At 48.8% G+C, this 26,888-nt stretch overlaps 1 protein-coding gene across 2 annotated transcripts; it reads right to left on the bottom strand.

Moving 5' to 3' along the window:
* Nucleotides 1-1,004: 1,004 nt before the first annotated feature.
* Nucleotides 1,005-26,416, bottom strand: SMG5 (SMG5 nonsense mediated mRNA decay factor). Of its 2 annotated transcripts, XM_079329373.1 has the most exons (23): nucleotides 26,186-26,416; nucleotides 21,253-21,351; nucleotides 20,586-20,709; nucleotides 19,859-20,015; nucleotides 17,146-17,235; nucleotides 15,814-15,903; nucleotides 14,881-14,959; nucleotides 14,283-14,408; nucleotides 13,763-13,831; nucleotides 11,967-12,175; nucleotides 11,715-11,852; nucleotides 10,041-10,742; nucleotides 7,828-7,997; nucleotides 7,483-7,558; nucleotides 6,546-6,721; nucleotides 5,381-5,539; nucleotides 5,108-5,167; nucleotides 4,184-4,343; nucleotides 3,754-3,844; nucleotides 3,116-3,190; nucleotides 2,704-2,842; nucleotides 2,245-2,346; nucleotides 1,005-1,505 (listed from the first exon to the last, which is right to left on the bottom strand). In XM_079329373.1, the coding sequence occupies exons 1-22, from the start codon at nucleotides 26,260-26,262 to the stop codon at nucleotides 2,263-2,265; spliced, it is 3,150 nt and encodes a 1,049-aa protein (XP_079185499.1). In that variant the 5' UTR covers nucleotides 26,263-26,416; the 3' UTR covers nucleotides 1,005-1,505; nucleotides 2,245-2,262. The 2 variants fall into 2 exon arrangements, with proteins under 2 accessions (XP_079185499.1, XP_079185498.1); XM_079329372.1 differs by having other exon boundaries at nucleotides 1,005-2,346; nucleotides 20,582-20,709; nucleotides 26,186-26,282.
* Nucleotides 26,417-26,888: the final 472 nt, after the last annotated feature.

Genomic DNA, 26,888 nt, shown 5'->3' with positions numbered 1-26,888 from the left:
TGAGCCAGACAGGCATGAGTGAAGCTGAAGCTTTGAGCACAGCCCAGCTTCTCCTCACCAACCCCAAGAGCAGCCACAAGGGTGACACTGAGGCTTTGGTGACACAGGCTGGGTTCAGCCCCAGGAAAAAGCAGAGCACATTAACCCTCTGTGCCCCCTGCCAGACAAGGAGGGTTTCACCTCAACAACAGTCACCAACAAGGTGATTCCCTTCTCTTTTCCTACCCCACCAAACAGAAATAATGAGCTACACAAACAAATGGCTTCAAATAAAACCAGTGGAGGAAAGAGTGATTGGGAGCTTTACAACCCATCTCAGATCTCCAAGAATCCCCAAGGTGTGCCAGAGTCTCTGTCTTGCATATGACCTTTTCTTGGCTTAGCCAAGCAAAGCATTCTAAGTTTCAGGGGAAGATGTAAAAGGGAAGATCCTGCAGGGAAACCCTTGTCCCTCACAACTGGCTGTCAGCCTCCAGGGATGGACCAGCTGTATTTCCCTCTGCTGTGCTGTAGAGGAGCTGGAACTGGAAATTCATCCTCTGGTACTTGTTGCTGGTATTTTTAGTTTTTACCTGAAACCAAGGAACATCCTGCCCCTGCAGTACAACATCCATGCTTGGAGCCTGCACAGAGTGCAGATGTGACTCAACTTCTCATGTTATGCTGTGGTTGTAGCAGCTTCTGGCTGGCCCATGTGAGAACACAGAAGACTCCAGTGGTTTGTACTTGCATAGCTGCTGCTGGTTCATGTGGATGGAGACATCTGTTCCATGGGAACACAGGGGGAGCATGAAGAGACTGCCCAGGCTCTCCCTGTGAGCAACCTGCAGCTTCATATCCCAGCACTGGCCAAGTGTCAGACACAGGTTGCAGGAGATGCTGTCAGCATGGAGCTCTGAGGCATCTCTCACAGCTCTTCTGTGCAGATAGCACCAGCCCTCCTGTCTGGGGTGCCAAAAGCAGGAACAGTCCGTGGGTCACTGCCCCTGCAGCCCACAAGGACATGAGAAAGGGGGACACAAACACTCCAGCTCTGTCACCATCTCTAGCACAGCATTGCAGCAGTGATGCATCAAACAACCAGCAGAAAATAATGGCTTTGAGATTCTCCTTCCTCCTCCACACCCTACTGGAAAGATTTAGTGGGGGGAAAAAAAGGGAAAAAAAAAAAAAGAAAAGATGAAAAAGAGGCTTTGGGTCCTTTGGAGACATCTGCTCCATCCCAGTGTTGCAGTGCTCAAGCCAAGCATCTGAGCCTTAATGGTGTATGAATTCCACCCAGCTCTTCTTTCTCAGTTCTGCCAGATTCCTCCTTTCCTCCAGGGTCTAATGCAAAGTGGGAGAAACTGGGGATGGCCTCCACATCCCCCCAGGGTCCTGTGGCCTCCCTGGAGCAGCGTGTTGCTCATGAAGTGTGCAGCTCCCAGGGAGAGTGGAGTGCAACATGGGGCTGCTCCCTCCTCACAGGCCAACATCCCTTTGCACTCAGCCTGCTCCATGAGGGCCTGGGAAAGGAAATAAATATGCTTGTTCTAAGATAAAAAAAAAAAATTATATTAAGAGCTTTCCCCCCCCCTTTTTAAATAGAGTGTTTCCTTTTCTTTCTGACTTTGGAAGAGTATCCAAAACCCCAAAGGAACTCCTCTTTTTTCTTTTTTTTTTTTTTAATATTATCCATATATATAAAAACTAAAAATTAAAAGGAAAAAAAAAAACCTTGAAAAATAATTAATTCAAAAGCAGGGGAGGTGGGGGGGAATCCTATCCACTTTCCTGTCCCCCAGATTGCCAAACAAGAGCAAAAACATCTCTTTGGATCTTCTTTCCCAAGGCTGAGGGTCCCTCAGTGTTTCTGCCACACTGGTTTGGTTGTGCTGAGGTTCAGTCCATGCTTTGAAGCACCAGGCTGCTTCTGCTGGCCAAGCAAGCTTTGGGAGGAAGGAGGAGTTGAAGGGCTGCCCCTCTCTCGCCCATCTCTGCCGACTGGGAGAAGGGCAGAGCTCTGCCCTGGCCACACCCAGGCCTCTCTCCGAGCAGCTGGGGCCATCAGAGCTGTGCAGCCTCTGCTCAGGATGCAGGTGGAGGGTGTGCTGCCCACATTGGATTTGTTTTGGTTTTTTTGTGGTTTTTTTTTAATTGGTTTGGGTAGGTGTTTTTGTTACTGTTGCTGCTGCTGCTTCTTCGTGTCGTTTCCTTCGTTCAGACGCTGCACGTTGCGAGAGGGGGAGAGAAAGGTTCACCAACCCGATGCCTTTCTGACCATCAGCCCATCTCTTTCCACTGCTTGTAGAACTCCAGAACATTCTTTATCTCTATGCTGGCGTTGGTAGCTGCCTGGATGGCAGACTGCAAGCAAACAAGATAAAACAGGTGGTTAATTTTTAACTTGCCCTGTCAAGATAGCTGCCATTTCCAACCTGGGACTCTCTGGGAGCCTGGAACAGCTGGAAGAACAAATCCTCCCAATTCTCATTGCTTTGGTACAAGAGGCCTGCACAGACATGAAATTAAATTCTCTCACCTGTCCCAGAATACTCTGTACAACAAAATCAAGAAGCCTCAAGGGAATAAGCAACCTCAACATATAAAATAACTTCGGTGAAACAAGGCTAATTATTAGCCAAGGCAAAAAAAAATATATATCATATGATGTCCCTGCCAGGAAGCAGAGTGGCTCAGCTCAGGCAGGGCAGAGCTGCTGACCTGCATGGGCACTGAGAAGGAGCTGGGGTCCTCCAGCTGGAAGCCTGTGATGATGGTGACCATGCCTGTGGTGTCGTCCTCTCCACTGCCCTGGGACACTGTCAGCTGTTTGCAGCTGTCCAGGATTTTATAGAGATTCCTGGCAGAAAACACAAACAGAAGGTCAGCAGGAAGACCATATCTGCTTGGGACAGTAAGTAGGAAGCAGGGCTGCTTTCCTGTCCCATTAAAGAGTTTTTGAGCACAGAGTGCTTTGTGGAAGATGCACAGGTTGCTGTCCTTATCTCCAGGGAAATTCTTCATCACTCACACACAACAAGCTCTGCAATGGGTGCCACTGCTAACACCCCTTCCCAAAGCCACCTGCCTGCTGCAAACCCAGCTCAGACAACTTCAGATGCTGAAATCTTACCAGGCATCTAAATCTTGTCTCTTCAATTTATGCCTCTCAAAGCTCTTCCCAACATCTTTCTGGCAACGAATGTACCTAAGGAGAAAGCAGAGTCTGAGCTCACATGGAGAGCATCACACAGGCAAGAGTCAGTGCTCCACAGCAGCTCCTCTGGGGGCTGCAGGGCTTCCACCCACCCAAATTTAATACCCAAAGATCCATGCAATCAATCCTCTGTGAGTTCCTCTGATCAGTTCCCTGCCTCACCACCATTCCCACATGCTGCTCACAGTACCACATATCCCCTGACATTGGTCTCAGAGATGCAGTTTGTCCTCTCAACTGTGTTTCTGTAGAGCACCCAGGAATAATTCAGCTCTTCCAGTGCTGTGGCAGAGGTCACTGCTCCAGTTTGTACAGCTACAGGGATGCAACTCCACCAATGCTCAAAGCAGCTGCACCTCACAGCTGGGCAGCAAGTACCAGCACATCTGAAGAACCAGCAGCTGAATCTACTCCTTCATCACCTTCCCCTTCCTGAAATCTGGCTTCTCCTTGGCCCACTCCTCATTCTGCTCCAAGGGATCCACAGCCTGCTTGCACCCAAAGCCCACCCATTCCAAACACAAATGAAAATCCCACCCCTCTCCTGCTCTCACCTGTTTCCCTTTTTAAATTCTGCCTCCAGATACCGAATGCTGTCCCTAGCACCAGCGTTCTCCTTTTTCAGGAAGTCTAGGCCATCAATAACTAACAGGGAAAAAAAAAAAACAACAAAAAGCAGAAACCATCTTGTTTACAGTTGTACTTCTGCAAACTAACCCAGAGGTGTCAAGTCCTCCCCATTCCACAGAACACTGTCTGATGCACAGCTGCCACAGGAGAGGCAGAGGAGGAACAGGATCTCTCTCCTCTCAGCTCTTCTGACACTGTCAAAATCCCAAGCATAGAACAGCAACACATCCAAAGGGTGTTGCAACTGTTCCAGATGTAGTCAAGGATAAAAGCAGGAGGAGGACAAGCCAGCAGCCAGCCCCTGGGGCCTGCTGCCAGCACAGGAGGGCCAGGGGCAGGCAGCACTGCAGTTACCTGTTCGAGGGATGATGATTATGAACCTGCCACTAGCAGCCAGCTGCTTGACAAGAGCCAGGTGCTGGCACAGGGCCTGGGTGTCTGGGACAAGGTAAGGAGACATGGCTGACTGGGCCTTGGGCTGCTGCAGACTTCCCTCCAGCTGAGACACTTCCAGCTGAAAACACACATGCAAAGACACTCACTTCACATTTATGCTGAAACAGACCATCAAGCAGGGCAAGATTTGCCCTGCAAAGCTCCACCAGGCTTTTCCAACCTCTGAGCATGCAGAACACAGGGCTGGATTTTGCAGCAGAGGGTCCCACTCTGCACTGCCCAGTGCAGCCCCACCTCTACTACTGTGAACAGTTTGGGGCACCTTGATGTAAGAGGGGTATTGAAATATTAAGAGTGTCCAAAGCAGGATGACCAGGCTGGTGAAAGGCCTCAAGTGGCTGAGGTCACCCAGTTTGCTCAGCCTGGGGCAGAGAAGGCTGAGGGTGACTGCCCCATGACAGCCTAGACCTTCCTTGAGGGGGTCAGCAAGCAGGAGGTGCTGACTTCCTCTCTCCAGTGAAATGGTACATTTCATTTTTAGCTTCATTACTGCATCAGGGAAGGTTCAGGCTGAATATTAGGAAAAGGTTCTTCCCCCAGAGGGTGGCAGGTTCCTGGAACAAGCTCCCCAGGAAAGTGGTTGTAACACCAAGCCTGCCAGAGCTCAAGGAGTTCCTGAACAACTCTTGGGCATTCAATTTAAAGTGGCCCCAGAGGAGCAGGGACTTGGACTCCACGATCTTTATGAGATCCCTTCCAAATTGAGATATTCTACAGCTGGATCTATGCAGAATGGACTTACTGCCTCTGTGTGGGACAGGAGCAGAGGTCCCTTTCCTTCCCAAAACTCCCCTCCCCTTCCCTTTCCCTGGCACCTCCTACCTGCAGTCGAAGCTGAGCCATGTCTCTCATGAGCCGGTTCCGACGAGCTTCCTCTGCAGCCTAATTGCAAACCAAACTTCCATGTCAGTTAGCAGGAAACACACCAGCTGACACTAGCACACACTTCAGAGTGAAAAGGGGGCACTGGAATAGCTTTAAGGAACAGAAATTTCATCTCCCCCCCCCCAAAGATCTGTGATTATAGTTACAGACTAACAGTAAACAACAGGAAACTGCCAAGTACAGAGAATTCATTCAGCTCTACCAACTCACCATGTGAAACTGGGCCTGGGCCTGGTGCAGCAGGTTGTCCTGCTCTGACTGTGCTATGCTGATGAAGATCCCCAGCTCTGAGTTGAACTGCAGGATGCTGCCTTGCAGGTGGGTGATGAAGTGGCCGAAGCTCCGGATGCAGCAGATCCGCACGACGGACTGTAAGGAAGGAGGAGGAGTCACCCACCCTCAGCTCACACTTTTGGAAAAGGCAGGAGCTGCTATTAAATGCCCAGTTCTGATCTCTTCTGAAGTCAGAGACTGCAGGAGGGGGCTGTGGGAAAGGCTACAGCTGGCCAGAAGGTTCAGAGGTGCCAGCAGTCTGGGATTCCTCAACCCAAGAAAATCACAGGAAACAAGAGCAGCACCCTGCCACATCTGTTCCATAACCTCTGCTCAGGCCCTGAGTGCTAGGAAAGGAACCACATAACAACATCTGTTGGGTTGATGTGGCCAGAAATGTGGATTCTGTCACCAGCTGTTAAACCAGCTGGGGCAGTGATCTTTATCTCCTGGCACACATTATCTGCTAATGGGCCAGCTTTAAACCAGCTGGGCAATCATCTTTATCTTCCCACAGCCCATCCTCCCTCCAGGAGATATCTCCTGTTCATGGCCATTGAGTCCCAGTGCATGGCTGATAAAATTCCATCATCCCACTGGGAGATGCTCCAGCCAGGGGAGGAGCCAAGCCTTTCCTACCCTGATAAAAAATGAGATTTTGGACACCACTGGATTCCAGAGGAAAACCAGACCTTTCCACATCATCCCTGGACTTTCAGAGGAAAACTGCACCTTCTCCAGCTGAACCACATCTGCCACTGCAGGAGGATGCAGCCACCATTGAATGGCACTGCTGCCAACACCCTGAGTGACTGATGGGTGTCAGCTTGGATTCTGACTCTGGCAGGATTGGGATTGTTCTTTGTAACACTGTAGTTCTATTTTAATTTTCTTAGTAAATAATTGTTATTCCTAATTCCCATATCTTTGCCTGAGAGCCCCTTAATTTCAGAATTATAATAATTTGGAGGAAGGGGGTTTACATTCTCCATTTCCAAGAGAAGCTTCTGCCTTTATTGACAAACACCTATCCTTCAAACAGCACAGACCACAATCCAGGTCTGATTTTTTTTTTTTTTTTCCAGTATTTACCCCAACTCACCTCCTCAACTGCTGAGAAAATGGGCCTGTCCTGCTCAAAGTTAAACCTCTTGTGTGCATTTTTCAGAGGGGGGAGGTTGCGTAGGGCCACGTCCTCAGGGAGCAGCAGGTTGGCTTTCAGGTCTGGGAGCTCAGCATCACTCAGCAGGTCTTTGACTTCATCACACAGGGCCAGCCCTGGAGAGGAGGGGAAAGGAGGAGAGCAGAGCAACTGATGAGGGGGGTAAGAGGAGAATTGGTTTAAGGCACATGATCTGTAATGGTCACAGGTGTTAATGACACATGTTCCTGCTTAAGGAGGAAACACAAGATCATTCACAATATAAAGAAAAACTCTCCCAAACAATCTGCAAGGGACTCTAGGAAATGCCATGTTTGGAGGGACAGCTTTCCCACCTATTCCAACTGACACCTCCTCAAACTCTGCTTTTCATGAACCATTGGAAACTTCAGGCTCAGCCCTGAAGAGGCACAGGGCACATCATGAGCAGTTGGAGCTCCAATACTATTTTCCAGAATTACCATGGCAAAAATCACAGCCCTACTCCTGCTACTAGCAGTGCATTTCACTCCTGTTGGCCACACATGCTGGTGTCAGTGTTTCAGTATGCTGCCAGCCATATTAATGCATTAATACAGCATTTTTGTGTGTGAATTTTGGGGTTGTCCTGTCAGGGCCAGGAGCTGAACTCAATCCTGGAGTGAGCAGGGTCTCTTCCAATTCAGGATGTTCTATGATTATATTATTCTAAAGACTATGGGACAGTGTTTAACTGGAATGGTGTTTAAACAAAAAAAACAACACATGCATGTGTTATTTCTATTGTGCTTATAAAAACTGCTATAGGAAAACTCCCTCCCTGGGCTCTCACACACCCTGGGAATCACTGATGACTGGGCTTGGTGAAACATGACATTGCCACTTCTTTCTCCAGTACCTGATTCCTGCAGGTCTGCAGCAGAAGGCAGAAGGTTCAGGAGCACAGACAGCCTGTTCCACAGGCTCTGAGAGCTCTGCAGGAATAAAACACAAAAGGCATAGAAAATGTCAAGACAGATATATATAAAAACTAGGAGGCTTAGGCCTTTCAGCATTTCACAACCCTCAGAATGCTTTATGAAGAGTAAAGCTCACCATCCTTCTCAGGCCTAGATTAGCTTAATTCAGCTGGTGGGGGACACATCACCCTCTGCCCAGGAGTGGGGCCATGGCTGCAACCAGCCCAGGGAAGCTGACCCTGAAGCAGACACAACCTTGTAGAGAGCCCTGACAGCATCCCCACCTGAGCACACATAATGATGAGGTCTGTGTTTGTCCTCAGCCAGTCCAGGAACACCTTGACAGTAAGCAGCAGCCCTTCATTGGTCATGATCTCCAACTTCTCCTGAAGGGATCTCTCATTTCTGCAGGATTTGTTACTTGAAATGCTTTCTTCAGAGTCAGACACATCATCTGGAAAACAAAGGCATGCATGGGATGGCAGCTGTTAAACCCCCTGAGATGCCAAGCCCTGCTGGTGTCAGAACAGCACTGGGCTGGAAATAGTTGAGCTGAAATACCAGATATCCTCAAAAAACCAGTCCCTGTCCCCTGTGCTTTCACTAGAGTGTGCCACCCCTCTATTTCCTTCCTCCTTGGGATAAGAGGGTTAAAACCTCCCTGTGAAGGTTTGACCAATGCCTAATCTCTGCAGCAGCCTCACTGACAGTGGGGCAGCACATGCCAGCACAAGGACCAGGGCAGTTCCTGCAGGGAACAGAGGCAACATGCTCCAAGCCAGGCAAGAGAAGGAGATGGCAGGGCTGTGCTAGGAGTCAGAGAATTTTAAATATTGAACATATTCTTTGCACTCTTCTAACTCTCCAGACCTGAGCATCTCAAAGCCACTGCCAGTGGAATCACATGTGACACGAGTGACCTGAGGTCAGGGTGGGAATCAACCACAGGTTTTGCAACAGCTCCTTATTCCAAATGCTGCCATTGCTTCCTATCAGCACTCCATATTTTATTCCATAAACCCTCAGAAACACAAGGAAGGAGTGATTTATTCAGAACCCACCACTGACAGTGTGACACCATGAAAAAGCAGTTTGGATACAGCACAGATGAGGAGAGCTCAAAGCTAAAAAGGACACAATGAACTCACTCCATCTCTCATTTCCTACACCTGTCAAGTTATTGTGGCCACATCCCTGGAGCTGCAATAGTGAGATAACCACTGAGGGAAAGGGTTAAACAGACCAAAGCCCATTTGTTTCTTCCTTTACCCCCCAACTCTTTCATGTGGCCATGGAGCAGTGCCAGAAGCCAGTCAACACTAACATGATCTAACACTGTGCCTTCAAATGCTGGCCCAGGCAAAGCCTGACTCTTGCCAGTGCTGTAGGCCAGCTGCATTTGGCAGCAGGATGCAGAATGTTTCCTTGCTCCAGGGAAGCTGGGAGGAATGAAAAACAAGACTGAACAGGCCCATACAGTTTATGTGAAATACAAATAATTCCCTGTAGTTTATCAGATCTCCCTTTCCAGCTGTTTTTGCCCAGAACATCACTCAGTTGTGTAAGTTAAGTGGTAATGGAGACATGGCAGCTCCACCTGCTGTGCATCTCCCAGGATGGAACAGTCAGTGAGACACTTTGAGGGGGTCACAGAGAGACCCTCAACACCTCTCACATCCACCTGGGTCACATCTTCCACACAAACTTCTACATGAGCATTGGGCTGATAATCTGTCATCTCATGGAGAACTTCTGTCCTCCACCTGCCCTGTCTGTCACCAGAAGCAATAGTAAGTGTCCTGATATTTCACAAAAGGAAGAGGGAAGATGTCTGTTGGAATTATCCTATGGAGCCAAAATGGTTCCACTACAGCAAATCATGCCTGAAAAATTCACTGACCTTCTACAATGGGGTTATAGCAGTGGAGAATGAGGGAAAAGCAACTGACCTCATCTACCTGTGTTTGTGTAGAGCATTTGACACTGTGCTCACAACATCCTTGTCCATTAACTGGAGAGACATGGATTTGATGGATGGATCACTTAGTGAATGACAACTAGGCTGGACAGTCACAGTTAAAGAGCTGCACCCCACAGCTCAGTGTTCAAGTGCAGAGCAGTGACAAGGGGCTTCCTCAGGGGTTGGGACCAGCACTTTTTAACATCCTTGCTGGTGTCAGACAGTGAGATCAAGTGCAGCCTCAGCCAGTTTGGTGACAACACTGAGTTGTGTGGTGAGGTCACATGTTTGAGGGAAGAGATGGTACCAGAGGAATCTGGCTCCTTTGCTCAGTGCACATATTCCTGCATGCTGGGCAGTACAAGTAAAGCTCCTCCATCATGAAATGCCCAACCTAAGGCCTGCCCACTACTTGGGCAACCTTCTCCTCCAAACCTAGCCAAAGAAAAGCTTGCACCATGGGAAATGGTGAATTTAGCAAACAGACTGCTATAGTTTGCCATTTTCTACACATAATTACAGTAATAAGACCCTTACCTTGCTCAGCCAAGCTGGGCTTCTCCAGATCTCCATTGACACATGGCTTGCTCTCCATCCCATCCTTCAAGGCAGCTGGTTCACTGCTGGGTTTCAGGAGGATGTTGCTGAAGGTGGGAGCCAAGCGAAAGCAGCGCTTGGTCTGGAACAGCTGGGTGGACATGGCCTGGAGATTACTGGCTATGCTTGCATCATTAGTGCTCAGGGAAGCTGGCCCATTGACTGCTGGATCCACAGGCTCAGTTTTAGGGATGCTTGGGCTCTTGGAGTCCCCCAGCCCACTGCCATCCACACAGTTTTTTAAGGCCTCTTTGGGCCCACTTTTGCCTTGGCTGCTTCCCTCCTCACCCGGTTCATCCTCCATGTCCTCCAAGTCAGACCGAGATTCCTGGCTGTTCATGTCAGAGTCTGTCTCCACATCAAAAGCAGCTTCTGCTTCCTCATCACTCTTCTCTGAGCCACTCTCTGAGCCATCACTGCCCTTGATGGAGCTCTGGCTGGAATCAGAGTCAAAGCCCTCGCTCAGGTCGCTCTCATCTGCCTTCTGGGGGTGGCGGCGGCGGCGCAGACAGGACAGACGAGAATATTTTTTGCTTTTCTTGCAGTCATTCTTCTGCTGCTCCTCACTAGGCTGATGGTTGGTCAACTCAGCTTCAGCTTCCTTCTCAATTGAGTTCACAGGCTCCCGTGGCTCCTGGTCATCTGCATTTATAGGGAGAGTATAAATAAAGTCACAGTGTGTTCACACAGGCTGCTGCAGCCCAGGGAACCAGGGCTGCAAACTTCAGCCATCACTTCTATCAGCGTCTTCCATTGCAGAATAAGCAACCCCAGAAGAAAGATTCACTTTCTAAAAGCACCCAGGAAACCAGGATTCCTACTGCCCAAGCAGGGCAGCTCTTACCAGGCAGTCTCAGTGTTCAAGGCTGCATAGAACACAGCTGAATTCTCCATTTAACTCTCCTCCCCACCTTCCTACAGCCAGAACTGAATGACCCACAGAGCAGGGCAGGGACATGTGCTCTGTACCTACACTGACCTGACCTAATCCCTTTCTTGACCAACATGCATGGAGCCTTTCTAGCAGCCCTGGATCACTGTGACAGCTTCAAAACCTGCAGAGGAGGGGTCATTCATTGTTGCTTTTACCAGAAACTCCCTCACTCCACATTCAGTGGGGTATTGCAACTGGACTGTGTGCAGGGGAAAGGTTTAGCAGTTTTATTTGCTGCTCAATAAAATCCCCCAGAAATTCAAGAGCCACCCTTGCCTGTGCAGAACTGAGGGCCTGTCTCCTTCAGCACCACTCAGTCCCATTCTGCCTCCCTCAGCCAAGGTGTTTTACTCAAGATCATCTCCTCAGTGGAGGAGGAAAGCAGCAAACAGAGACAGAGAATAAATCCCAGACTGGGATAAACAGATGATGAATGAACTGCCAAGAGATACAGAAAGCAAACCCCTTATAAGGAAAGCAACATGTCCATTCTGCAGATTCAGCTATTCAGAAAGAGCATCCAAGTGCAGACAACTCAGGACATCAACCACCTTGATTCCAACCCAGAAATAAAAGATCATTCCACCTCTACACTACAAAACATGCCCAGGGGAGAAAGGGGAAAGCCTTGTAGGCAGACAGCCTGGGAGAGCCAGGTGCTGCTGCCTCTCTTCTCTTACCTGTGCCATCACTCTGAAAGGCTGGGACAGGATTTTCCCCTTCTTCCAGCTCAGCCTGGAGGCGAATATTGACGTGGTTTATCAGGTGAGAGAAGAGGGCCAGAGTGAAGGCAATGGCTGCACTGTACTGCTTGGAACCTGCAACCACACAGCACAGAGAGATGGAGGGGCTGAGCACTACACCACAGCAGCTCAGACAGCACCTCCAGCCTAACTGGATGTTCACCAGGAAACTCCCAAAGCACTGCTCACCTGCCCTCTTGAGGCTGTGGACACTCATCAGGCAGATGATCACCATGCGAAAGATCAGGAGGTCAGGAAGGAAGGAGTAGCCACTCTCATACTCCTCTTCATCTTCACTAGTTGAGCTCAGGTTAGGAGGAGAGGGCAGGTAGAACAAGCACAGGTTGAAATCCTCCAGCACAGACTGGCAGAGAGATGTCAGCTCAGAATCCAAAGAGCTTAAAAAGAGTGGAAAATAAATAAGAATTATTAACTCAAGACTCATGCTTCTGGTATATGTGTCCAGGAACTGAACCAAAACTGCCAGTTAGGCTGTCCTTTAGCACAAACACCAGGGAATATACTGCAGGCAACAACAGCTACAGGAAGTAAGTGACAATAATCAGATTATATTTTCCTCTTTAAAGCTGCTAAACTAAAGACAAACAACACCTAGAGATGGGTCACCAAAAACCAGATTAATTTTCACCTGGGAGCTCAGCAGTGGCCATTAAGATACACAAGGCTCTTAAATATTAAAGGGAGCAAAAGTTCTAGATGCACTGCTTAATTAAAAGTATTGCACTACCACAAACATGTGACTCAGTTTTCTCTCCTCCCATGTCTGTCCTGCAGCCCAGAATATTCCAAAGTCCTCCACAGTTATTCAGTCTTTCAAAGGAAGTGTCCATGAGATCAAACCAATGGGCAGTGGGAGCCTCCTAGCTACAAAACAGACCTGCCTGTGAAACTTCCAGCAAAGCCTTTTCAGGAGAAAGTGTGCTTGGGAAATCGAAGTAATTCCCAAATTTCTTATGTGCTAAATCCATGCTGAGTATTTAGAGGAGCCTTTTAGCTCCATCTCAGTATAAGGTAGTATTGGAAAGTCAATCCCACCCTGGGCTGCATGAGCAAGGGCAGAGCCAGCAGGCTGAGGTTGTGTTCTCCCTCTCCATTTAGCACTGACAGGGCAGCATCTGGAGCATCTTCACTGGCCTTTTCCCCAGGAAAAAAAAACAAACACCAAACAAAAACACACTGACAAACTGGATTTAGTCCAGCTGAGAAACAGAGAACACAATGTATGAGAAGAGGCAGAGAGAACCAAGTTTCCTCAGCCTGAAAGACAGAAGGCATGGGGGACTATCTTCTGTTTCCAGATGCCAAACAGGTGATTACAGAGGACTGAATAAGACTCTCCTCAGTGGTGCACAGCAAAAAAAAAAGGAGAAATTATGGGTACACACTACAGGAAGGAAAAATGAGATTAGATGGAAGGAGAAAAAGTTCTATGGTGAAGGTGGTCAAACACTGGAAAGGGGACCAGAAAGGTGTGGGATTTCTGTCCTTGGATCCAGACAAAACTCAGTGTGATGATGCTCTGAGCAAGTTCATCCAACTTCACATCTGCATCTATTTTCACAGTGAACACTACTTTGGGGAAGTACTGCACCCCCAGAAGACCCAAACTAAACCATTCCACAGTGACTTTAACTGCAGCTTATCTAAGCCCTTTCAAACACCTGTTCTTTTTCAAGTAGTAAGAGGTTTATTAAAATCACCTGAAAACCCTCCAGCAGACAGAGAAAATCAATAAAAATATCTAAAAGCCCCAAAATCACACAGCAATACAAAGCTTCTCATTTATTCTAACACAACCAGGTTTTGGTGTTTCTTTTAACAAGGTGTTTGGCTCCAGAATTCCAAGTGCAGTGAACAGCCTTGGGGTTTTTGGCACTGTTATCCTACAGGAAACCACCTCTTCCAATTCCAAGTCTCTGCTACTGTGAGTTATCAATAGAAGATACAATCTACCATAACCTTACCTGCTCTTTGGCTGCAAAAGACTCTGCAGGTACATGAAGCTCACCAGCAACCTCTTAATGTCCTTTCCTCTGAAAAGATGGAGGAGAAAAAAACACTGTAAAGCAGGTGCCCCATCACAGAGACTGGCTGGGCTGAAAGGGTTCTATTAACAGATCAATCAGATCTCAACCAAAACCATCATTCTGATGAAAATGGACAGAAAGAAGAGAGTTTATAGACTGGCAACTTTCACCAATATGTTCCAACCCTCATGAACAGCCCCCAACTCCAGGGAAGAGCAAGAAAATCTCTCAATGCAAACTCTACACCTGGCCAGCATTTAACTTTCCTCCTGAAATCATGACCCAAGAGAGCAAGAATGAGATCTAGAGTGGGGCTCTCAAAATTCTGGGAACACTCACTGTGCTGAATGGCCCATCTACCAACTCCACTTCCCACAGAGACACTACTCTCAACCCACAGGATACATTATTGGCACTACAAACTCTCAGCCTGCAACTCCCCTTTTCTTTCTCTTACCTTTTCTTGCTTGGTGACAACTTCCTGGTTTCACATTTCTTCAGCTGATGATACATCTTGGCTGCCTTGTCATAGAGCCTCTTCAGGTTCCCATAGGCACCTTCGAAGGACACTTCAGACTGGATGCTAAAGCACCAAAACAGGACACAGCCAAAGTAACTTCTCCACAAGACTGTTCACATTTTATGGTTTTAACTCCCTAGCAAGTTATTCAGGCATTGAGGCATGAGGACAGGTACCCAGTGCTACTGTCTGAACATGCTGGGCAACTAAACTCCCACTGATGGCTGCAAACTGCACTTCAGTTACCTCACAGCTTCCACCTGACCTGCTTACACATTCTCAAATCAGTGCCTTCAAGCCAGGAATTCCACCCAGGAACACCACAGGGTGCCCTCCCTCTGCACCTCCAACCCCCTTCCAGCCTGGCTCTCAGCTCATGTAAGAGGTTTGGGCAAAGCTGCAGCCCTGCACAGGTGATCAGTGGGTCTGGTTTGACAAAGGTTCACTCTCATTACCACCAGTCCAACTCAAGGATGAACCAAACTCATCTCTTTTCCATTCCCTGCCCAGCACACCCAGCTCTGCAGCAACTCACCAGCGTAAGTAGCAGTAGGTCGCTTCCACATTGTAATATTTGCTCCCTGCCAATGTCCCCAGCTGGTTGAAGGGCATTCCTGTCAGGAAGAGAGGGGCAATGGCATCCACTTGGAATTCTCCAAAGCCCCTGGCTAGAAAGTAGACCCTTTTTCTTTCAGTACACTTCCACATAGAATGGAAGCCAGGAGATACAAAGAGTAGTACAAAGATCTGGACTATTATTCAATCCACCATCCAGGGTTTGTTTTCCACTTTACAGAGATTTTAGATCCTCCCCACCTTGTGCCAGTTATCCATGTAAGAGAGAAGAGCAAACAATGCCTCCTCCATTGTATTAACAGCAGTGTGGCCTTGACTCCATATTCCCTGACAGACATCATCTTATCAGCATCTGAGTGCTCTATTCCAGCTCCTGTGGTGCAGAAACTTTTACCATTTTTATTTGGGAACAACCTCTCAAACAATTTAGTGAGAACTCTGCAAAGACAGCATGCAGAGGACATTTGGTTGGAATCACACACTTCAAGGTATGACATGCCCTCTACTCCAGAACTGATGTGTTCCCAGAAGGAGACATTTCTGAAGGAGGAAGCAGCACTTGAGATTTATTTTTTTTACATGGGTAAAGGGGAAGGTGACTGCTAATGCTCTGCTCTTAGCAATGAAGAGCAGGATTTGCCCTTAGCACACAGGAATAACATCACCATAGTCAGGGAAGTTTGAGCTTCTCAGATGAGTACAGTGAGGTCACAGGCAAAGAGCACCCTGACTTGCCAACAAGAGATATTCTCAAAGGAAGCAACTTTAACCAGAAGATAAAACCAGTCCTCTCTCAGCTGCAGGATATAAACCTAACCAGTGTAGTACAACATTGTTCTTATGTTGCAACAACATGATTTTAACAACTATAAATTCATGGTAAGTCACTCACCAATTTGTGGTGCAACAGAAAGGGCTTGATAGTAAAATCTCTCAGCCAGCAGCTCTGTGTCCACACCTGCCAGCTCATTCTGATAACGAGCTGAAAGGAAAGCACACACATGCATCAAATCCTGCAGGCAGCATCTGCTGCAGAGCAGCACAGTTTCCCTGTTCAAAACATCCAAAACTTGAAATGCTGGCCAAGTCAACAAATCCACCAAAGAACTGCTCTTGGCAAAAACTGCAACAGCAACACACAGGGTTTGCCAGGCCTGGCTGAACACTTTTCTTTCACCTGCTCACACCACAACTCCAAGGGCAGAGCCTGCCACACTTGCAGCATCACATGAACAAAAGGAAAACGTTGTTTGGTCCATGTATAAAGTGCTGATTCATCTATCCTTGAAGTAACTCAGAGTTGTGTTCCTGTACCTCAGACTGTATTCTAGTACAGCAGGGTGTGAAATCTAAATCAAGTTAGCTGACTAAATAAAATACCTGACTATGCCTAGACGGATTTTTTTTTTTTAACAAATGTAGGTATTATTTTGGAACCCTTAGGCAACAGAACTGTGAAAAGGTGAGCACATTTTTCTCCCACCACTCAGGTACATCATTCCTACCTCCCCCACAAGACATTTACTTGCAATGCCATTCTTAGGCTGATTCATATGCAACACTAATGCCAAACAGCTTTCACCAGCTTGGAGGTTGCAGTGTCAGACACATGTACCTGTGCCACACTTCCAGGAGCTGCTTTCCACACAGCTACATTTTCTCCCTGCCTTTACTCCCACAGGCTCACAATCAAACAGCTGACACACCACACACTTCAGGAGGTCGTGACTGTGGGACAGTCATGCCTGCTATAAAAAGGATGTCACACAGCCAAGCACAATGACAAAGAACCTGGGGCTTTGCAGTGGTAAAACTCTGGACTGATGCACAATATTGCCTAAATGTGATTTTCAGTCCCACTGGTAGTGATGGAAGTGGCTTTGTGAGTCACAGCTAAGCAGTGTGAACTGAACTCACCTTGATCCCTCATACTGTCAAAACAACATAAATAAAAGGAAAGGCTTCCACTCTCACAGCCAAGGCTACAGCTGCTTATCAGCAGCAAACTCCTTATCTACCTGACCAAATACAAAGCTCCTGCAACTTGCAGCAGTCCAGCCATGAGGATTTCAGCTTATCCCAGTCTGTGAGGAAGGTGTCAGAGGGAAACACAATCTGCAAGTAACCTTGGCTGGTGCCCAACAGCAGCAGCCTCCCATGGCAGGCTGAGGGAACACCTTTTTGCCATTGTAAAGGCTGCCCTGAGAGGCAATGCTGTCCTTACCCAGATCTCCCAGATACACCAGACATCGGTGACAGGCCATCTGTGCCCACTCCATCTCCTTCTCTGAGGCAGACACAGGTTTCTTGCAGCCTACAAGCAAACAGAATCACTTCAGAGCACTGGGGGGAAGCCACCAAAGCTGCCCATGCCTCTGCCCAAGACACCCAAATCAAATCCCCCATGGTCAGACCTCATTGCCAGCTGTGCCATCTTGTAGAGCAACAGCACTGGGTCACTCTTGTCAAAATGTGGAAAATGAATGCAGAAAAATACTTTCAGACTCTGCTGTTCACCCACTCACCCTGGATTCCCTTGTGATGGGGGCAGTGTGTCACCACACCACCAACAGTCACTGAAATAACTGTCACCACATCTATAAGGTCTGCCACAGAGACCTGGCTCCATCTGCTCTCACATGAGAGGACAAAGGCCAATTCCTGTCCTATATGTGTGATCACATTAACACAGCACTGGGCACAAGTAATAAGGCTGATTTTATTAGCATGACTAATGAGGCCTTTATGGGAGCAGACACATCCCTGGAATCCAGAACAAACTCTGAGCACTGGCACTGAGCAGCAACACACAGTAGGGACAGACCCTCTCCAACACTGAAGCTGGAAATAAATTAATTGTCTCAGGACCAAGATTTAGACTTAGGACTGAACAGCCAAAGAGAAAGAAGTTAAACAAGCAAAAACCAGGACAGAAATCTGTGCTGTAGGCAGGGTAGCTGCAATCAGTTAGGGAGAAAGAACTGCCTCTGGACAAGAGTGCCTTTGCAGCTGGCTCAGAAGGGCAGCTGAGCTGGTGACAGGGCTGGAAGGCACAGCCTGGGGAGAGGCCACAGACCTCAGGCTTGTCTAAGCTGGAGAAGAGGAGGACAGGGAATATCTCATTGCTCTCTGCAGCTTCCTGAGGAGGGGAAGTCTCTTCTCCTTACATCCAGTGATAGGACACATGGAAATGGTTCAAAGATACATCCAAGGAGGTTTAGATTGGAAATGAGGAAGCCTCTCCTTATCAGAGAGTGGTCACATCCTGGAATGGGCTTCCTAGAGAGCTGGTCAATGCCCCAGACCTGTCAGTGTTTTAGAGGCATTTGGGTAACATCCCTGACAACAACTCCTGGTCAGCCCTGAGTTGCTCAGACAGTTGGGCTGGACAATCATAGGTCCCTTCCTACTGAAATAGTCTTGTCTATTCTATACTAAACTCATTAAAAAAGAGCAATTAGGCAGTGGAAAGTGTCAAGAGTAACAGAGGAAGGCTGCAGCCAGCTGATCTGAACTAAGTGAAGTCACAAACATGACTCAGTTCCTGGTGCACATCCCAGCTCCCACAGTTCAGCCAGAGACCAGGAGGCAAAGGCTGCTGGCTGCACCTCCCCTGCGGAGAGCTTCCATTGCCACTGGGCCACCAGACTCATGGACTTAGGCTGCCTTCAGTCTTCCTGCTGCCAAGGACTCACACCTTCTGCAGGAGAAAGTTCCTGTGTCCACATACACCCTTGGATTCACCCTCCTTTGTTTGCTCTGAATCCTCTTGCTCCCATTCATACAACCATCAAGCTGTGCCCATCCCCATCTGTGGTTTATAGGAGATCCTTTCAGATCCATCTTTTCTGGATAGGAAAAAGTTGCATCTCTACTCTCCAGCCACATGCTCACCTGCAGCATCCTTCTAAATGAAGAGCTCAAACACACCAGAAAACCTGAACAAAGGGAGCCTTTCACATGCAATCACCCCTCAGGGTATAAACCCACCTGGAATGTGCATATGGAGGATTTATTAATTCTGCAGCACTGAGATAAATTTCTAAAAGCAACAGAAGCAAAGAACATCATGGCCTTTTACACCAACATTTTGAAGCCAATAGTGACACCATCATTCCTCAGAACTAAGAGTAGGAACACAGCAAGTAAAACCTTCTTCTGCTAAAGACACACTAACTTCCCTCAGCCAGCTGCTGCCATCCTGTTCCCTGCCAACTTCAAGCACACCAATTAAACCCTTGTTAATACAGCTCACAAAAACAGAGGCTCCATTTCTCACCTGGACAGCCCCCACAACAGAAACATGTACCCTGAGACCACTGAGCACAGCCCTAGGCAAATGAGAACAGACCATTACAAGACAATCTAGGATGTGAATGCACAGGCAGCCTTGAGCTTTTTCAGGATTGTAAATATTCTTATTCTTCCTCCCTTAACAGATTACAATACCTCAGATTTCCCTGCACCTAAGGCCTTGCAGAGGCCAGCTAACATGAACTACAAGGCTTTCCTGTGCTCTCAGTCCAAGATTCAAAAGTTATTTCAAAGCAAAGACAGCACAGACATGAAGCACCAAAAGGAGGAATAATGTCTTACATCTAGTGAATAGGACAGACTGACAGAAATCTGTTGATTTCAAGAACCTCTTCCCCTGTTTATCTGCTTTAACTAAGCTTTTAGAAACATTCTATACAGCCAGCAGTGCTTCAGTTTTCCATAAAAAATTTCACTAAAGAACTCCTCACACTGTTTTCTTCCTATTAGAAATCTTTCTTCCCTAATTCAGTATTACAACAAAAAAAAAAAAAAAAAGTGCCATGGAAAAGAAAGCAGGTTCTAATCAGGAGGAAAAAATCCCTTGAATGCTGAAACCAAGACAGAGTAGTGCAAGGGGAAGTCTCATGTGGGGGAATTCAACCTTGCCCTTGAGCACAAACCTATGAGAGGGTCTGTCACATGTGTCCAGTCGATGCAGCACTGCAGCTCCAGCTGATAATGGGACTGGATGTAGAGCAGGAGGTGCTGGTAAAAGCCTATGCCAGCCACCAGGTGGGTCCTGTAGGCACACTCCAGGGTGCTACGGCTGTGGATGTGCTGCAGAGGAACAGAACATGTTAATGAGCCTGGGGAACAGCTCAGCCTGGGCTCCCAACTGCTGCTGAGTGTGAAGCAAGGCACTGGAAGCTCAGCTGTAACTGGTTTTGCACATAGCTGCATCTCCTCTTGCTCAGGAGTGTTCCCTCTAAGGGTCAACATCAAGGAGAGATACTTGCAAAAGTAAATAAAATCAAAGTATCTGGTTAGAGCACTTTAAGGGTACCCAGACCTCTGGAAAGGTCAGAGAGCACTGAGGGTCTTCCAGTGACCAACCCTTGTGAAAACAATCAGAATTGATAAAGCTTCTTAAAACAATCACTCTGCCTGGAGAGATCTGTCTTTTGAAGAGGGGAACACAAAAAATAAGCAAATTCTGTTGAAATACCTTCTGCAATGGCAGGTCTCTAAACAGCATTTTAGTGCTGAACTGCTCACTGTCAGACAAAGCTCCCCAGGAATTTGAGAGTGCCCAGCTTCCCACCCTGGGCTCAGACCACAGCTGCTCCAAGCAAATGCAGCTTTCAACTTCACCTCATCCACTGCACAGCCAGAGCCATAGATACCTGCCTTCTTATTTGTTTTAATGAGCTGGATAACTTCATAGTAAACCTTTCTCCAGAGCAATTCTTCTGCTTTTCTTCCATAATCCACAGGATGCAGGAACATCAGCTTCACACACAGCTCCCTCAGCCTGGGACAGAGAGCAGAGCATTGGCAGTGAGCTGCTGCAGCCTCAAACACAGCTGCCACCAGAGAAGCACAGAAGAGGAAAATCCAAATCCATTACAATGGCTGAGCCAGGCCATCTGCTGAAGGTACAGCCTGGATCACTCCCACAGCACCAGGAAAAGCCATGTCATTAAACCAGGGCCCTCTAGGCTCAGCTGGCCATCAGTGATTTCCTCAGTTGCAGTAATGACAAGAATTGACAGCTTAAAAAATTAGTAAGAATAATCCTCCTTGCTCAGCAACCCCTAAACCTGATAAAAGATTTTACACACATGTAAGAAATTTCTGCCCCACAGTTTTTATTACAAGGAAAGAACTGAGATCCAGGAAAACTTCCAGCCATGGACTGTGCTGCTCAAATCCAGCCTCTGATTCCAAAACCTGCAAGGATCCCTGTGTCCAACAGGCACACTACAAACCAAATAAACATTAAAACTGCAGATTCAACAGCTCCACATGGGTATCCCCCAGGCAAACACAAACACAAGCATGCTGCCCCACTTACTTGTTCCTCAGGCTGATGTTCTCTGGTTTGAACACGTCCTGATAAGCTGCCTTATTGCCAAGGATGAGATCCAGCCGGTGCACAGCCTCAACCACTGCCCTGCAGGAGAAACAGAACCAAGAGCTGCAGGGCACCTGCAATCACTGCAGGTCACAGGTGGCTGCAAAGAACCACACTGGCCTGTTTAGTTCCACTCTCAGCTTTGTACCACCACAGTCACTGATCTCCTTTCTGCACTCTATTTGAAAAAGGTTATGGAATGTAGAAAAAAGCAGAGTAACACATATTATTGGTATTTTGCTGCAGAATAGTGGTTTCATCACCACCTACTGCTGCCTGTCTGATCAAATATGTCAATTATTTCTACAGTTGTAAAATCAGAAATGTCTCTGGACACGTTGGCAACCTCAGCAATTAAACCTGCTATACCTACACTCAGATTAATTTAAATGTCTGAAACTCTGTGATTTAAAAATGTATTGAATTCTAATAACTACTGTTTTGATGGGATAAGTTTTAATGGTGTAAGAATCAAACCTCCACCAATTACTGTCTCCTTACCAACCTGCCTACAAAAGAAGGCAACACAAGTCTCTCATTTGCCAAAACTTCCCCATCTTCATTACTGGTTAAACCCCTAAAGTTCCCTCAGTGACAGGTAACAGATATTCAAACCCAGCCTAAAAGAAGACATTTGTTCCAAGGTTTTCTCCCCTGAAAGCCAGCCAAAAGACAGAGAGAGTGACCTCCAAACCTCTGAGCCATGCAAAAAAGTACTTTGGTGAATCATTGCCCAAGACCCTCCTCCTGGAGGAAGGATCTCATATTGTGTGTAAATCTCAAGCACTCAAAAGTTTGTAGCTGTGAACAAATCACACAATTCTGAATGCTGCAGTGAAACAAAGCCAGGGACTTTCAGCACCATTAGTGCTGAACCTCATCAATAGCTCAGGGACAGCTCAATAAAGCACAATAACCATCAACCCTTCCTACACAAAAGGTCATTTCCAGCCTCTGCCTTTGCTCTGCCTGGATCTGAGGTCACCAAACCCACTCCTGAAGTCAGCTTTGCCCAGCTCTTCTTCAAGCAGTACATCTCCCAACATCAGCCACCAAACCCCAGTGCTTCTTGTTCTTCCCCTCAGCTTCATATCCACCCCACCCACTGACATTCCTCATTTGCTCCAACACCTGTCCCTCTGCAGCTGCTGAGCCTGTTGAAACAAGGAGATGAAAGCAATCTCAATCCACTGCAAACACAAAAGGCAGCAGGACCAGAGTAAACTCCCACCAAGCAGAGCAGTGAGGTGCTTCCCCTCCCCTGCAGACTGGGAACTCCCCCATCACACTCACAGAGAAAATGTCCCATCTCCTGCTATGCTACAGAGGTAAAGAAACCTCACTTGTTTTCCATAACCACAGAAACTGACAGGAAAAGGGAAGTGTGGGGAACAGAAGCATCACACACAATGCTTTGAGAGAGCAGAACACCATAGACTTGAACCAACTTCTTCCTGAATAATCAGGAAGAAAAATCAAGGAGATAGTAAGAATGACATCCTTTTTCTCATTTGCAAACTCTGACAGCTGCATACCCTCATAGAAAGGAAAGAAGTAAAATACATTTTGGTTTGTGCAGCATCCAGCCAAGCTCATACTGGGGTTGGGACATTCCAAAAAGCCCCTGGTTGAGCTTCCCCACAACAGAAGCCCACAAAGCACAGGCAATGCACATCTCCTCACTGCAGCCTGGGACTGCTGTGTCTCTCCAAGTCCCTCCCAGCACACCAGGAGCTGACTGGCTTCCTGTGCAAAGGGTGACCAGAGGAAAGGGGAACTGCTGGTGCACTTGATTCCCAGAGAGAACTACAATTGCTGATTCCTTACACAGGCAGTAAAACAGATTCTGTGGTGGTGCTGGAAGTGAAGGAGGCAGGAGTAAAGCAGAATCTGTGATAGCAGGTGATTCCCTGCCAGGATCCCACATCTGTGCTGCTGAGGAAAGAGGAGGTGAGGACAAAAGGGACAGGAGCTGGCCTCACTCCAGAAATGCTGGGAAACACCAACACAGGTGCTATGGACCATGCACTGCTGGAAATGTGCTTTAGCATCTGTGCCCTGAATGGCCTGAGACCACAGGATGAACTCTCCCTAGTAGTGAAGAGCACAAATCCTGTCCCAGGACCCATTTTTCTACCTGCTGTGTTTAAACATTGCTTTCAGACAGCACATCAGAGCCACAAAGGAGGCACATCATATGCCAGTCTATTAAAAGAAACAAGCAGAGCACATGGTGCCAAGCAGGGTGGAAACAGGCCAATGCCAAGTCCTCTTGAGCCATAGAGACACTGAGCTGTCCCTTTTCCTCTGTGGGATGGAGCAGGACAGCAGGGAGAATTATTTGTCCCCTCTGTTTCTTTATTCAGTACATTACTAAGAGCCACAGTGTTCTGAGGAGTAAAACACTCCTCAGAGAAGAGACCTGCAAGTCTTTCATCTCTGCTCTGGCATGTGTCAGTCCACACTGACTGGAACAGGCTCCACACAGGAACAGCAATGCTGAGTCCATGAGCTAATGGTTACCCAGAAACCTGTAAAATAAACCTGGTGACCTTACACTACAACACACACTGTAAAAGTGCACCCACAGTAATAGTTACCACATTCTAAGGTGAAACCTTGGAATAAATACCCTATAAGCAGCAATAGGTACCCTCACCTCTGAAAGGACACCCCAGCAGCCAGCATGCTGCCAAGGACCTTGGAGACCTGAGCTCAGCTCCCTGGGATCACAGCTTAGAGCTGGGACTGTGACATTCAGGCATCTGTGACTCAAAGGCGCCACTTAGTGTGACAGTCATGAGCTCCAGAGAGCACAGTCAGCACACAACAGGCTGCTTGGAGGGCAGGAAACTCCCACCTCACCTTTCAGGCTGAAACACACAACTGACAGGCCACTGGTTAGATGGGAACTTGCTCAGAGAGCTGTCAGCTACAGAGATGGAAATTTGTGGCCACTGCAGGTACTATAAATCCTGTACTAAAATCACAATACTTCCTCCCTGCTAAAGAAGAACTGTCCCTGCAGGAGGGGGGGGTGGTTCTTCTTCTGCTGTAAAAATGCTCTAGAGCAACCACACAGCTTATTCTGCTGTAAAAATTCAAACAGAAAACAAGCCCTCCCTCACCAGGATGCCAATCCCTCATCTGGCCACAGGCCATTCTCTTGCTGGCTGCAGCAGAACGTGAGGTTCCACTTGACAGATGAGCTGAGCAGCACCAGGAAAACAAAGCAGAACAGGTCTTGAACCACAACAAGGATGATTTCAACAGAACATGTTGTGTTTTGCAGGCAGAAGCACAAACATCCTGCACATCCTCTCCAGCTCTGTCCCACACTCCTTGGGCAGGCAGAGCACGCTGCTGCTCCAGCTCAGCCTCCAGCTGAAGTGGTTGAGATCACTGCAAGTGTCTCAGCATGGCAGCAGACATGAGGTGCTCTGGGCAGGAGCATGCAGCCCATAGCTCCAGCACATTGAGCCCTGGCTCCCACTCCTGAGCTCACCCAAGAAAAGCAACTCACTGAATCTCCAAAGTGCAGGAACGTGCCTGCACCAAGCACATTGTGGAAAAAGAGAAATAACCACTACCCAAAACTGGTAGAGATTCCTGGGCACAGATCCTGCCACTGGCCCCAGCAGGAGGAAAAGCTCTGCCCTGCTCTAGGGAGGGCAGTGAGGTTCCACGAGGTGAAAGGACCAATGTCACCAAAGAAATGGACCCCCATGTAAAATTCATCCCTTGCCTCCATCACTTTGCTCATCTTTGAGACCCAGAGTTGCTGCTGGAACTCCTGACAGGGAACCTGAGTCAGAAGGGAACAATTTCTGGGCTGCCCTCACAAAACAAGTCACAAGCAGAGCAGAAGGGGTCTGAGCTCACCAAGGCCAGCAGGAGTGCCCCAGTCCTGCTCTCTGATGCCATTTCCAATGCATGGTGTGGAAATGTGGGACCAGAGTCCCAGGGAGTGCTTAATGTTAAAGATCTGCAGCTGAAACTGTCCTGCCCTCTCCATGAAAGCAAAGTGCCCCACTCACACTCTTGCTCATCACATCCTCTTCCTCCAGCACTTATCATATAATTCCTTCTTACTGCCAAAACCAGGGACACCCTCTGCAAACCCCCCTCCCTAGATGACCCTGCATCTCACCCTTATCTCATTGTCTCTCAACCACTCCTTTCCTCTCAGCCCCCATCATCCTCCCTGAATCCCACAGAACTCCTCTGTCCATCTCCCACAGCCCCTTGGTCTCACTCATCTGCCCTGGAACCACCAGACTCCTTTTCCCCAGTGCTACCCCTCCATGTGCTGCTCTGGACCTCATAATTCCTTAAACCTCCTCCTCCTCTCCCTTTGCACTGCATCCTTTCCCTGGATTTCCCCACAACTTCTTCCCTTCAATCTTCCATAAATCCCATCACCTCCTTTCCCCATCTCCTCTGAACATCCCTCCGATCCCCAGTTCCCCCAGGGATCCCCCGGATTCCAGAGCCCACCCCTCCCCGTTAATCCCTGCTGTTACCTCCATTCCGCCATCTCCTTCCCCAGTCCCCCGAACCCATCCTGACAACTCCCCCGCGTCCTTTCCTTCATCTTCCTCATCTTCCTCACATCCCACCACCCTCAGCACTCTGTGCTCCCCCGCCCCAATTCCCCCGGACCCTGCCCAGCCCCATTCTCCCGCAGATCTCCTCGAGCACCCCGTTACCCTCCTCCCCAGCTCCTTCCCCGTTCTCTAGTAACCCCCGAGCCCCTCCGCGCTGCCCTGCCCCGGCCTCACCCGGAGCCGCCCCGGCCCCTTCCCCACACCGCTTCCCTCCAGCGTCCCCGAGCCCTCTCCCCTTCTCCATCCCCTGCGGCCCCTCTCCTCACCGGTACAGCCGCTTGGTGTGCAGCACCTTGGCCTCCGGCTCTCCGCTCTCGCCGGCGGCGCCGCCACCCTGGCTCATGGCGCCCGCGGCGGGCCCGGCCCGGCCCCGCGGCCCCTCAGCACCGCCCGCGCCGCCGCCGCCGCCGCCCCCGGGCCCGCACGGCCGCCATGGCTGCCCCCTGTCCCTCGCTGCTCTCGCGAGATTTCCCGCGGCTGAGCCGCGCCGGCCGGGCAGGGCGGCGGCGGGGGCGACCTCGCCTCGCGAGAGCCAACCCGCGCGGCGCGCCCGCACTTAGTGCTGGCAACATGGCGGCGGCGGCGTCAGCTCCCCTCAGCACAGACCCGCACTTAGTGCTGGCAACATGGCGGCGGCGGCGTCAGCTCCCTTCAGCACAGACCCGCACTTAGTGCTGGCAACATGGCGGCGGCGGCGTCAGCTCTCCTCAGCACAGACCCGCGCTTAGTGCTGGCAACATGGCGGCAGCGGAGGGAGCTCCCCTCAGCACAGACCCGCACTTAGTGCTGGCAGCATGGCGGCCCCGGCTTCACCCGGCGGGAGCTCCCCTCAGCACAAAGCGCTGGCCCGGCGGGTTAGCGTCCCCCTGCCCGGATCGCTGCTCCGCTACAGCCCCTCCGTGGCTGTTGTTTTATATACACAGAGCAAACAGCGCTGGGAGAAACGTGAGGGGTCACTCCCCACTCCAC

This window comes from Erithacus rubecula (genome assembly GCF_903797595.1).
Source record: "Erithacus rubecula genome assembly, chromosome: 33".
NCBI lineage: Eukaryota > Metazoa > Chordata > Aves > Passeriformes > Muscicapidae > Erithacus > Erithacus rubecula.
Note: the sequence above shows the minus strand (reverse complement) of the source record. Positions and strands in the feature narration are given on the sequence as shown.

Bases quoted from the DNA above. Each gene is read 5' to 3' on its own strand.
- SMG5 (XM_079329373.1), bottom strand. From the start codon at position 26,262: ATGAGCCAGGGTGGCGGCGCCGCCGGCGAGAGCGGAGAGCCGGAGGCC. The intron at 11,853-11,966 runs GTGAGCAGTGCT...GTGTGGTTGCAG, and splicing joins CCACAGCCTCAAGAGGGCAG to GTTCCAAGCAGTACAGTGCA. The intron at 5,540-6,545 runs GTGAGTTGGGGT...CCTTCCTTACAG, and splicing joins TTTTCTCAGCAGTTGAGGAG to TCCGTCGTGCGGATCTGCTG.